This window comes from Trachymyrmex septentrionalis, unplaced genomic scaffold (assembly GCF_001594115.1).
Source record: "Trachymyrmex septentrionalis isolate Tsep2-gDNA-1 unplaced genomic scaffold, Tsep1.0 scaffold87, whole genome shotgun sequence".
NCBI classification, from domain to species: domain Eukaryota; kingdom Metazoa; phylum Arthropoda; class Insecta; order Hymenoptera; family Formicidae; genus Trachymyrmex; species Trachymyrmex septentrionalis.
The window spans coordinates 586900-600428 of record NW_017306059.1 but is presented as its reverse complement, the minus strand read 5'-3'; the positions used below and the strand labels follow the sequence as shown (position 1 = coordinate 600428).

General features: G+C 34.9%; 1 protein-coding gene across 1 annotated transcript in view; it reads right to left on the bottom strand.

The window, feature by feature from the left end:
• Window positions 1-13529, bottom strand: part of LOC108755393 (enhancer of filamentation 1) — a 66229-nt gene that overhangs the window by 12951 nt on the left and 39749 nt on the right. The window contains exons 2-3 of the mRNA XM_018498347.1: window positions 10812-10961; window positions 7545-7694 (exon numbers count right to left, since the gene is read on the bottom strand). Coding sequence (XP_018353849.1) covers window positions 7545-7694; window positions 10812-10961 — 300 coding nt within the window. The remainder of the gene's footprint in view (window positions 1-7544; window positions 7695-10811; window positions 10962-13529) is intronic.

Genomic DNA, 13529 nt, shown 5'->3' with positions numbered 1-13529 from the left:
AATATATCTATATCTTTTTCGAAAAATCTTTCATAAAAATATGAACAAACTCTATGTATTAAATCCCCTTTACAGAATCCCTTCGCACTGTCGCTAATCATGGCGTGAATAATCACCGAGCCGAGTGGAACAATAATGTCGCTGTCGGCTCGACGACGAGGACTTCCTAATGACTCGTGTAAATAGGCTTTTCCCGGTAAACGGAAGGTGGGATCACGCGAGAAACAACATGCAACGACGATCTCTCGAGCGGCCTCCAGTCACGTGTCAACGGAAACGAACTCGCTTGTGGATGAGAGGGAAATTAAGATCAGGCAGGGAAATTGTGCGGCGGACGGAAATCTGACCAGGGAGTTGCGAGGAAAGAGGGACTGTTTGCAGTCCGTTGAGGGGAAACCCTTTCCTTCGGAAAGCTGGAAACCAATGGAGAGAACCATCAGGTCGACACGAGTGAAATGACGACGAGAGCTGACGCGTGACTTCGACGCGTTTTTACGGAAATTGTTGCGATACAAGAGAGAGAGAAAAAAAAACGTTTCTTCAATAACACAAGAGCTTTTAAAAGCGTAATTCTTAAAAGTGTACTTGCAGTGTTTTCTTCTGTAAATTTTAAATATTAGTAGATTAAATTAATCGATTAAATTCAGTATATGTGCAGGATGTAGACGACGATATTGAAACTAATCAGTGATAAATAACAGCTGATTAGTTTTAATATTGTCATATCACTATCATATTACTATCATATTAAAAAAACTTATAAATATACAGAAACTTGATTAATTATAGAATATTAAAAATAGAACTCCCTGGCCCAATCAAATGGTTGTCCATTCATACGAAGTTCCGGGTGTATTCTCAATCAATTTTTATCCTTCATGACTCTTGTCTCAAATAAGCAGCTGTTCTAATTGATCAATGACCCAAGTAAATGAAATTCACTATTTATCTCTATCAGTATATATATAACGCTTCTGCTTTTTAAAACAATATACAGCTACTATCGAGCGGAACAGCTTGTCGTTAGTAAGAAAGTTAATGAGAAAGAACAAATTAGGCGTGTCACGATGTGATAAAGAGCTGAGGCGTGACTTTAACGCGTTTCCCGTGGTAGTCATTACGAAAGCGGGCGAGAAGTATCGTTCGAAAGATAAGTCTTTGATTCTAACGAGTATGCTTGCGGTGTTTCTTTTCTAGAACTTTTTCTCAGAAAAATTTGAAGAAAGAACTTCTTTAAATATAGTTCTTCTAGGATCGGACAACTTATCCCCACGTGATCGCGCTTTCAGAAGTACGGAATAAAAAAGTTAACGGAAATAAGCAACGTTTGCTGCTTCCTAAGCGCAATGAAGAAGCGACGCGTGACTTCGACGCGATTTCTTGGAAGCCATTACGAAATAGAGTGGATTTTCCTAAAGTCGGATATTTGACTGAGTCTAACGCGGTATTTCTCTTCAAGAACATTTCTAGAATTTCCCAAGGAAGAATAAGGCTCGAACGACAAAGGCTTTAACCTCCTTTATAATTTTTATCCTTATTTCTTTTAAGTTTTTACACAGAAAAAAATGATTTATTTACAATTAGAACTATTTTACTTTTAAAAAACCGTTGAATTAAAATATTTTTAATGTAAAAAATTGTATATACTATTAAACTTGTACACATACAAAGAACGGTTTTTTTGAAATATCTAAAAATTTAGATAGATATACATTAGGAAATAATTTTATTAGATCATCAAAATAATTATAGAAAACTTAAGCATGATCATGATATTGCAAAAAATCTCGACATTTTAGTTAATAGGTAGAGCTATTTTGATAGTTGAACAAAATTATTTTCAGAGATTTGTATTTATCTAAATTTTTAGATACTTCAACAAAATCGTTCTTTCCTTATAAAAATTTAATAATATTTATACAATTTTGCATAAGAAGATACTTTAATTCAATAGGTTTTTTTAAAGTAAAACAATTTAGATTATTCGATTCTTCCAGATAAAATAATCAACAGTGATTGAGATCAGCGTCATGTTTATATACCTCATAAATGCAATAAGAGTCGCAGAAGTCGGAGAAAATGGTCTTAATTCGCGGCGGATGCTATAAAAATGATACCAGACCAGTCGTGTCTGCGATCAGAAATTTGCAAGCGCCAAGAACGAGTGGATAATCCCACGCGAGTTTCACAGTTCATTGATAACGATCGTTAAAGACAGGCTCAACCCACGTTCAGGCAACTCCTGTCTTAGCGGAGTATATCTTCCTCGATATCCGTCGAGTAGGCCTGTCTACTGTTCCCGCTATCCTGCCACCTCCTTCTTCACGTCCCCTCCTACCTTTTCCATGCCATTTTCAGCCGGTGCAACGACGGTGAGGTTTGTCTATACTCGCCGTCGCCAATGGCGGCCTCAAGAAGCATTCGCGCCCCGGGCGGATATCATTCTGTTCCCCCGCACTATATATCGTTATCGCGCCACCATTTGCGCTCACAAAGCGAAAGGTATGAGAAGAACGTCCTAGAGGCAGGCAGCTGCTGCAAGACGAACATTGCATCCGCCTCGCACAAAATTATCCTTGCGATCTGAATGCAGAAGTTAAATATCTGCGTTTTTTTAAAATCCTTCAATTACGGTCTGATAAGACGAAAGCCAGAAAGCTACATCGGAAAAATTCTTGTTGCATTAATTGGAATTCTGGTAAATTCAACCAGAAAGGTACAAATTAGACACTTATAATTAAATCTATCAATCATTCTAATTAAGATGATCAGAAATTAAATTACTATAATCAGAAATCTAATTCATATAATTAGAATTCGTTTCATATTTGTACTTCTTGTTAGTACAACCATTTTTCTCAGTGAAATGTCATTATTTTGAAGAATTATTATATCATGCTATCTGATTTTATTCCACTCATTTTACGTACTTGATTGACTGTTCTCTCTCTCTCTCTCTCTCTCTCTCTCTCTCTCTCTCTGCGTTTTAATAAATATCACATATCAGCGATTTTTCGTCAGCTATTTATACACAATTTATAACAATTTACAATTATTTGTTAATACATTATGTTTGTATTTAATTAAAATTTGTCGTAAACAGAATTTCCAAATAGCATTTACACTTGCCGCCCACGCAGAAACGCGAGAGAGTTGCACTTGTCGTGCGCAGATTCGTGTACACCACTGGCTGTTGCAAAGGAGGCAATCGAACATGCTACGATCTGGTTATTCTAGTTAACATCACCGGTGCACGAAGCTCCTTTCATCTACGTTGTACGCATTCGTGTTTCTCTTCTTGTATACGTTAAGAATTAAAATATTCAACAGACAAATGGCAAATATAATCTACCAGATATTACGAAATCGCCTTGTTTTCGACAATTAGCAAATTTCTTAATATAAATTAAACGTAGTTGTATAAGAGATAACCAATTATCAAAAAATCATTTTTCTCCGAAACATAAAAAATGCTTAAAAAGATAAAAGATATTAAGGATGCAAGATGTATAAATTAAATTTAAGAACGATTTTGAAATGCATGAAATACAGATTACGATTCTTAAAAACAAAATAAATTCTTCTAAAAATATTTAATAAAAAGTAATATTCTAATTTATATGTATTATTTGGCTTTTTATTAAAAAAAATATCAAATCCATCTATACTATTTTTAAAGCAAATTCTGCACAGAATTTCTTTTAGCATTTCGTAAATTTATGTATTGGAAAAACTGGATTGGATGTGCATTGGAAATTTTTGAACGTTTTAAATGTATTGGAAATTTATTAAAAGATTTGCATACATAACTTCAAATTAAAAGAATTATATATTCGTGTATATTAAAAGACGTATCCAATAATTTCGAGAGGATAGACTTAACATGTGATGTACATCACACATTTCACCTCTCTATTTTTCATCTCTGATTTATTTATCTTTTAACTACCTTTAATTATTTATCTTTTTATCACTGATTTATAGTTATTTCGTGCAATAACTCGGATAGCCGCAGTTAGGAGAGAAGCACCCGATCTCTAAGGCGTAAAAACGTGCAGGAGCTATTCTTGGAAGTAGTCGGGAGTAGTCGGCGAGAGACGGAAGAGGAGTGCGAGGGTACGCGATCGAGGAAGAGAACTCTCGTGGATGTACACAGAGATGCAGGATGAAACGCGTCCACTCTTCTTTGAGGCTAACCGCCCTAGACATTCCATCGAGATGACTCCATGGGATCCCATTGCGCGCGCGCGCGCGGGTGTGTCCCATACACATTCGCGTTACAAGGAAGACGTTGCGGAGGAGAGAAACAGAAAGTAGCGACGTCAGAAAGTGGACACTGTCCAGAATCGGCGGACATATAAGGACATCGGTGGACCTACGAGTCAGAAAAGGTAGCCCCTTGTAAGGTATCTTGCAGAATGGGCTTCTTGTAAATCGCTTCGAGATGCAATACGATGGTATGTCACCGTTGCAATGGATAGAAAGAATAGATGGGAAGGTGGAGCGATTGGGATGGTCTTACAAAGGGTGGTAATACCTGCCATGACATCCGTGAGGTACTTCCAAAAGACTTATTGCGTATCTTTTCTGAGAAATTTACATTCCTGAAGTTATTCAGGATTTCGCAAAAATGCAGAAACATGTAATGTTTCTTTTTATTGCTATTGTGATATGATAGGATAAATTGTTTGCTATTTGCGTAAAATTTTATACATTTGTGTAACTATTTTTTTCTAATTGTTCTGCTTTTAGCTTTTTGCTTTTAGTGAACTTTACAGTTTTGTGTGATATTTCATTGTCATTAAAAAAAGGAAACAAAGAAAAATTGCATAAAAGGAAAAAAGAAAATATACTTTTTTTATATACTCGTAAAAAAAAAAAACGAAAGAATGCTGGAGTTCAAAATCTGACAACAATGAACAACTAAACTTGAATCTCTCGTGTCGCATGTAAATAAGTACTTGCGTTCCAATGTAGTCACTCGCGTGACGTAGCTGATACGAGAAAGCTCATTCGTTACGTTGACTTTGCGACGACGACACGACGACGACTGCGTTGTATTTCTATCGTAGAGATGCACATGCGTGCATCGCGACGAGACGACAACGACAACAGAGATATGTCCGGATGTTCGTCTGTGTCAAGATCGCATAGAGCAAAAAGTCCTTGCAGAAAGACCAGCCAGGAAACAAGAAGAGCTCGGGAGAGTGCCAGCAAGAAGCCAACCGTCTTTAACGCACTCTACCCCGAAATACATTGTCCGCAAAAGATCAGATCAGTCTTGAGTCATCCAAGTCTTGAGACATTCAAAAATGGTTCAAGATAAACATAGAAAATTCAATACAGAATAATAATAATTTCGCAACTATAAATATATTAATTTAAAATAGTGGAAGATTTAAAAATAAATATAAATATAATAGAAAAAATAAAATTTAAGTAAATAAATTAATTTAAATAAAAAGGAAAGAATTTAAATTTTGTATGAATATATATAGTATACGTAGAAGAATTCGAATAATCTATCATATCAAAACATAAATTTAACAAAAGAGAGATAAAATAATTTTCCAAACTTTCGATTTCTAACGATTTTTTTTAATCACTTATATTTTCTAACATTAATTGAATTTTTTACTGTAGATTTAATAATGTTATTATAACACATTAAAATAAATCAGGATATTTTAAATATACATTTATATGTATATTAATTTCGAAAAAATCAACGATAATTTTATATACAAAGGCAATTACTTTCGCTCTAGCGCTATACGTGGACAAACACAATGCTTTAATCGACCGTGCTCGTATTCATTTTATCGAATTGATGTCAGTGGCAGATGTTAAAACGCGACAGAGCCAGATACGCAGCGATAGCCGCGACGACGGCCATCCAGAAGAGCCGAACGAACCAAGTGGCAGTCAGCTGATTTTGACAGATTCTGTTTCAGCGAATATGGGGGCGTAAAAGGTCGGCCCCCACGACGAGCACAATGAATTGTCCGAGCGCCATTGTCAATTCCGCGGTACAGGGTCTCCCAATTCGTGACCAACGAAGCGATATAATTGTTCGGACAGAAAAATCAGGAAAGTAACACGAATATTCGTGGTTTGGTTAGCTCTCCGACATTCCGATGAAGAATTGACTGTCCCATCCACGGAACCGGAGTGCAGTACACATTGTATCAAAAATAAAGGGAGCTTACATGAACAGTTGCATGAGAGAGATAATTTAGATTTCATTCGAGATCGTGTTGTTGAACAGAATTGATACACTTTGTTCGAAACAAGATCATGTTTCTGATAATTAAGTTTTTAGTTATTTAAAAACAATATTATCAATTTATAATAAGCGACTGTTTTATTATTTGTGTGGCTATATTTTCTAGCCATAAAGAATAAAAAAATTGATCCTTATTCGTTTGTAAATTCGCGCGTGTTTAAGTCTATATGTACGTTTATAATTTAAAAAATTGAAAAGATTATCAATAAAATAGCACATTATTGTTAATAAATAATACAACTAATTAAATACGTAAATTATATTGTTTTTCGTCAAGATTCTCCTTAATCCGCGAATATTCATCTATAGTTGTGATTTTTACTACCCTAACAGCAAGAAAAGAAAGCTCGTTGCCAGTCACAGCAGTTTTCTTTATTTGGAATTCATACTTATTTTTATTTCTTCTTATTTAAAAAAAATCAGGTAAATATAATATACATAATAATCTCAATTATTAATAAATTGTAAAAAAATTAATATATATTATGTAATTAATAATAATGACTATTAATTTGGATATAAAAAACATCGCAAGTCATCTTTTTTTTTTAAATTAAGTAACTTCCTGGGTTAAAGGAACATATATAAATCTACAGACCGATCAGATACATCGCATTTGGAAAACCCTGTCCATAGTAGTTGCGTTTACAAATGATCGATCGATAGGGAGTCGCCGTTGCTCTTGTGTGCCTTTTCAGCTAGTGGATATATTAATTTGAGAAGCCAGCTGTTGCAGGCGGTCCAATGAAGCGTCATTCAAATACGAAGCATGGAAAAATGATCATTGTAATTACGTGTTCCTGCGAATCCTTCAAAATTTCGTTTGCAGGCGTAAAGAATTCGCGTTTAAAGTTAGAATTATAAAGTTCATAAACAAATAGTATTTATTACTATTTCTTGAACGCTTATGGATTACATTTCGGTATTTAAGATATATACGAATTTTTAACTTTAATTCCTCTTTGTATGATAATTAAATCAATTTTGCAATTATTCGTACAGCTTTTATGCATGTTACAAAATAATTTTTAACATACTTAATTTACTGCAAGTTACACAAGGGTCGAATAATAACAAAATCGATTCACAGATGAAAACTAAGTCAGTAATATGAAACGCAGCAATGTAGAATATACTTCCGCTTGCGATTTAAGAATAAGAATAGGCGCGCAAAATGCAATGTCTACATATACATATAAGTCTGTATACATGTAGGTTCAAAATATGTGTGATTTGAGAATAGTTTCAAATAACTCACCCTGTTGGGCTGTACGTGCCAGCTACGTCTTTTCCCATGTCTCTGTATGCCATCTTCTGCAATGGTTAGGTCGGCCCTGCTGCCGACTAAACAACCCCCCGTATCGTATTGGCCAACCAGAAGCCTCAATCGATTTCCTGGACAGATGCCCTAGAGCAAAAAAATACAATAACGTAACAACAGCTCACTCCCAATGCTTCGCACGAATAAATTTTTAATCGCGCATGTCCTGTCGATATATTTGATCTAAAGTTCAATATATTTTCTCTTCCTCTCTTGTAACTAAAAATCTCTTAATGCTAAACAAATAAACAAATAATTTATATTTTTGTTATATTTACATAACAATTTTATTTATATATATATAAATATTTTGTTAGTTTTATTTATATAAATATTTTTGTTTAGTTATATTCAAAAATATATTTTAGAAAATTATACATTTTTTAAGGAGATTTTTAATTGAGTTAAAAATCTCTTTTGAGCTGTTAGTTCCAGAAAAGTAAATTTAGATTCTTTACTATTATATACATTTCGTTATATTTTTTATTCATCTGTTCTTAATTTTTATTACCGCCTACTCTTTCTCCTTAAAAAGGCGCGGTAGCTTTTCGATTCGCTCGCACATTTGAGAAGGAGAGAAGGCTCGAGCGAGAGAAGGTTCCAATTAGCTGTTCCCGTCAGTGAGTGTCACGAGTTTGTGTAATTTCGTGAGATCGAGACGAAAATAAACGTTACACCCTTCGTTGCGTCGTATCTTGAGCCTTGAGGAACGAGCGTGCCACCAAGTGATGCATGCCGCGTAACTCATTCGTTTATCTCGAGTTCTACAAAATTGTAACTCATAAATCTCAAGAAGTATGCATTTTCGATGAAATGGCACTAAAACGTTGCCAATATATTAAGATCTCGGTTGATACTTGTCAAAATTTCAGATTTCTCGATATAACTTTATTAACAGAAAAAAGTGAGGAACATAAAAAAAATCTTCGCCAATGTAATAAATTGTCTATTTTTTATCTCACAGATCAACAATTCATTATTCTGCAGAGCAAAATTCCTTAACCTTTTCGTAATTAATCATTATTGGTTTTCATGTTATTTCGATTATCCATTAAATGCAATCAAAGCAGAAGCGTTGATAATATAAGTGATAGATACTGATAAAATCAAATTTAATTTTAATTAAGCTTTCACAATATCGAATTTCTCATTGAAAAAGAGTAAGAATTTGATAACTCCAATTCACCAGTAGGTCGCGGAAATATCCATCATAAGCCCACAAACCGCTGATTCAACCGATACCTTTAGCAATAGTCTATTTCGATGACGTCAAAAGTTCCCAGTTTCCAATAAAGATCAGGAGACCGTATCATTCAATCACCCTCCACGTCACATCGCTTTACTCTCAATTACTGCCTTACATATGTCTCCAAACGAATTGTACGTGTATTGGTCGTAGCAACGTCGATGAGCCGAGTGTTTCAGCAAACGGAAGTCATTTCAGAAAAGTGGCTCGATAAGATCATGCAGTGAGAAGGTTGCCCGAGGTCATGGACCCGATTTGAAGAGTACTATATGTTCAAACACGAATATGACCTCGCGTGATTTTCAAAACTACGATATAAATGAATCAATCAGTCAGTTCGACAAATGAATTAATTATTATATAAAAAGCGTTTAATGTTGTCCACCTTTTTATAATAATATCAAAGATAGTTGTATAACTGTTTTCTTGATCACGAATTGTCACGAAACTTTAGATGTGTTTAAACGAGCTTTGCCATTATTTTTTCAAGTATACCTAGTTAGTTATGCAAAAGTATTTACGGTAGTTGGTATCGTAGACATGAGTCTGCTTCTATATCGAAGGTAATTGTAATGCACGATCGTTAGTCCCATTTCCGTGATAATAATGTTGCCTCGTCATACCTCGAGAACCTCCGGAACCGCTGTGGTGCATCGGCTCTTATGCATTATACAGATGTGCATAAGCAGTCTCGTGCACGCGAAGTACTTGTACGTAGAAGCTGACGACAGCTTTGTTACTGTTGGAGATAAATTTGCTTTTTGGATGGAGCATCACACACGAGCAGTCATCGAGATACAAAATTAAGAGAACGAAATATTAAGAGCTCAATATATAATAATACGAAAGTTATTTTTTGCATAACAGTGTATATGTTATACCAAATAAATAGACGAATATCAAGTAATAATATAACAATAAAAATAAAATTCATAAAAATCTACAGATTTTTAATTTATTATAAAAATATATGCTAAACCTTTATGACTTTCCATTCAACAAATCGAAAAATTTCACAAACGACATAGGAAATTATAAATAAAGCAAAGCGAAATAAAACAGTTAAATTGGCACAGAAATAATACAGTGATCTTTTATTACATAATATATAATAATTGGATATTTTGAGTTAGTAACGAATTCTCTGGTATATTTTACGCTTGCATCGAATTGCAATGGCTTCATTGACGAAACATCAATCTTTTTGTTATTTATAATTTGGAAGAAATTTCTTTGGTTTCTTGCTCTCTCGTTTCTACCTTTCTAATTAAACAAGCATGTTCTTAATAACTGATAATCACGTCTATGCGCAGACATGTCTGACATCAGCCAGAAGGCAGAGATCATCGAAGCTAGATCATCGTAATCGAGAGTCCTATTTTCATGATAATAATGCCTCTTTCAGAAGAGAGAAAAAAAAACAGTTTCATTCCGGGTCTGATGTTATGCATTATAAAGACGCGCATAGATAATACGAAATACGTACGTAGAAATACCCAACGTGTGTTTTTTGTTAATGTGTGTAATGGATAAACTCCATTAAAATGTAATAGAACGAGGAGAGACGCAGTTAATGGAGATGCAAGTGGAATTCCCAAACGCAAGGAAGTTTCATAATATTACACGTTCGCCTAAGGCAATTTCGATTAGCAGAAAATTGGATTGTAATCAGATTTAGAATTTCAGTATTTACAAACAACCGTTGGGATGAAATAAATTCATTCAAATTTATTTAAAGTGAAATCTATCTTGAGAAAGTAAAATCGATTATTTTATTATTATACGAGTATATCATTCTATAGATGAAGTAAAAACCTTACTTCGAGAATATAGATCCTGCGAAACTTATAGGAATTTCTACATTATACGATATCATTTCGTAAGGATCTCGAGTTTTCAAGAATTCTATTTGAGAAAGATTCGTAGGTATAAATTTATGTCTTTTGAAATAACTATACCTGTCGACCTCGCAGAGCGCACAGCCACCATCCTTCAAGACCAGCAGTGTTCTGTTCCAATACGGTGAGAACGTCGCCTTTTCGAAAAGCCAGCTCGTCAGGCGCCTCGGCGATATTGTCATACAGAGCTCGTGCTTTAACACATTTTTGCTGCAACATAAAAAGAAAAAAACGGATGTGTGTGTGTGTGTGTATGTAAGCACAAATAATGTAAAACAATGAAAACTGACAGAAAGGAAGTCGCTAAGTGAGATAAAATGAAGGGATTTTAAAATCTCCGCAATGCTAGACTCTTATCATTCGCGACTGTCAATAAATTGATATTTCTAATATTATTGGCGATTCGTCTTTGCAAAACAACGCTTTATCGAGGAATCGATTCTCGCAATATCTCCAAGAAACACATAAAAATCAACAAAAAATCAGAATGACTTAATTTTTGAACAATTACATAAATATGTAAATATATAAATAAGGATTCTCAATCTTAAAAACAATAGAAACAATTAGAAATTCAGAACAAGGTTAATGAGAGCCCTAACGCTGATGTAAGAGCGAAGAGTTAGGAGATGCAGATAATACTCAGGTGTTGGCGATTGTCTTCATTTATTGTATCGATCTTAATTTTTATTCCTAACGTCAATAAACAATCAAACCTTGTGATCAAGAATCATCATTTTGACTTACGTGATGCCAAAATAAAATCATTTGGATTTTCTCTCGACTTAGTGTGTTTCCTTAGATCAGTGTTCGCGTAAACGAATTACGTTCTCTGACTCGACACTTTTGACGGCGCCGGATGTGCGATACCGTATTGCGGGCAGATGGCACGTCGTCGTATCGGTGCCGCAGAAGCAATTGGTTTCATTCAAAAAGTCAACGAGCCGGTGGTTTCCACACGCGCGCCAATTGGGCTATTGGGCACGCAGTAAAACGGCAGCAGCAGTTCGCAGCCTCGGCAGTATGCGCCCTTCAGTCAATTTAAATCCATAAAATCCTAGTACCACATCCCTCTCCGCTCTCGTCCATCTGCTGCGTCTATTTCGAGAGACGGCGGCAATCCCGTCTGTCCTGTTGTTCCGCCGCCGAGAAGAGACGTAACGATCACTTAAACGGTGATCCCGTCCTCGAAGTGCAACGCGCGATAGACGCGTTTTACGAGGAAGCTGCGGCGAGATCTGTCCGTCATCCGCCTCCCTCTCAAGCGGAGCTCAATTGAAGCGCCTTGAACGACCGTTTCGTCTCTCCTTCTCATACCTCTTTGAGCTCTATTTCTCTTACACTAGCCTATAGGCAAACGATGATGTCATATACGCGATCTTCGGCGAAGTTCCGGCGCAGGCGACGCCGCCAAGGAATTAACGCGTCGCTACGATCATTAACACGGGTGCTTCTATTAAATGTAATTGCCTGCACTTCCATGAATACCGCGTGGAAAATCGAGCCCTGCGGTAGCGATAATTCGTTCTAACGCGGTACATTTAAGCGAAAGGGAGATACGTTCGTGTTCGGAGAGAAATTCTATGGGAAAGGAAGTGGTTTGTGTAATTGACTAAATATAACAATAAAAGGGAGAAATAGTTAAAGAATAAAAAGGGAAAGTTTGATATAATAATGATTGTATAATATATAGAAGCAAAAAGGATAGAACTTAACTTTCCTGAATGAAATAAAGTAAATTTTAGTCAGCTAATAATAAATAGATAATTTATTCGCAACGAAATTCATTCTTAACAAAGCTGTTCCCGTTCTAATTATATTAATGGTCTTGCTTCGATAATTAATTTGTAGCAGGGCAAGAAGAGAATAGTTAATCGGGAATTAAAACGGGAAAATGTGTGGACGCGCGCGTGCGGATAAGTACTCTTCAAATAACATAAATGTTAATAGAGTTGAATTATAATTGCTTTTCCGAATGAGCACAAAAGTAACTTTTCGCCGCTTTCCGTTGTAACTCTGTTAGATTAATAATACTTCAATTATACACGCTACGGAATTCTATTTCGTGACATACACGTAATATATTCTGTTCTATCTTTGTCCTCTTTTCCTCTTGTAGTTAGCTCTTTAATATGGAATCGCCACCACTTTGACAAACGTGATAAAAGCTTTTTACTCCCATATTACTACCTCACAATGATATAGCATCTTACTGCGCCGCAAAATGTTTCAATTTTGCATATAACATGACTCGGATATGTGCAATCTAGCAAATATGCATAACATACAAATGCTATAAATAGCAATTTAATTTTCTATTCAAAAAGTCTCTTAATAAATTTTAAATTAAATATTTATTAATAATCTTTACATATGTATATTAAATATCTATTAATATATAAACAGATATCTACTAGTAAAAATTAGCAATTTTATATTTAAGATGCGCATTTATTTGCCAACAAATAAAAAGTTTAAAGAAGAATTTATTTTAAAATTCATTTTACAAATGTTTCTAAAACAGATGAGTTCGCTTTTTATCTTTAAAGAATAATTCACAAGATTTTTCTTAGATATGCTAGTTATGTTAATCCACGCCTCGCGTTTCAAACGGAGGGATAAGCTTACTTTATCCGCGTCGTATCTATCTATATAACTATAAAATCTATCTCATCTATCTCTCTTTTTATATTGATATTTCAAGTTCATTGTATATGGACCGAATATATATATCTCTCTCTCTCTCTCTCTCTCTCTCTCTCTCTCTCTCTCTCTCTC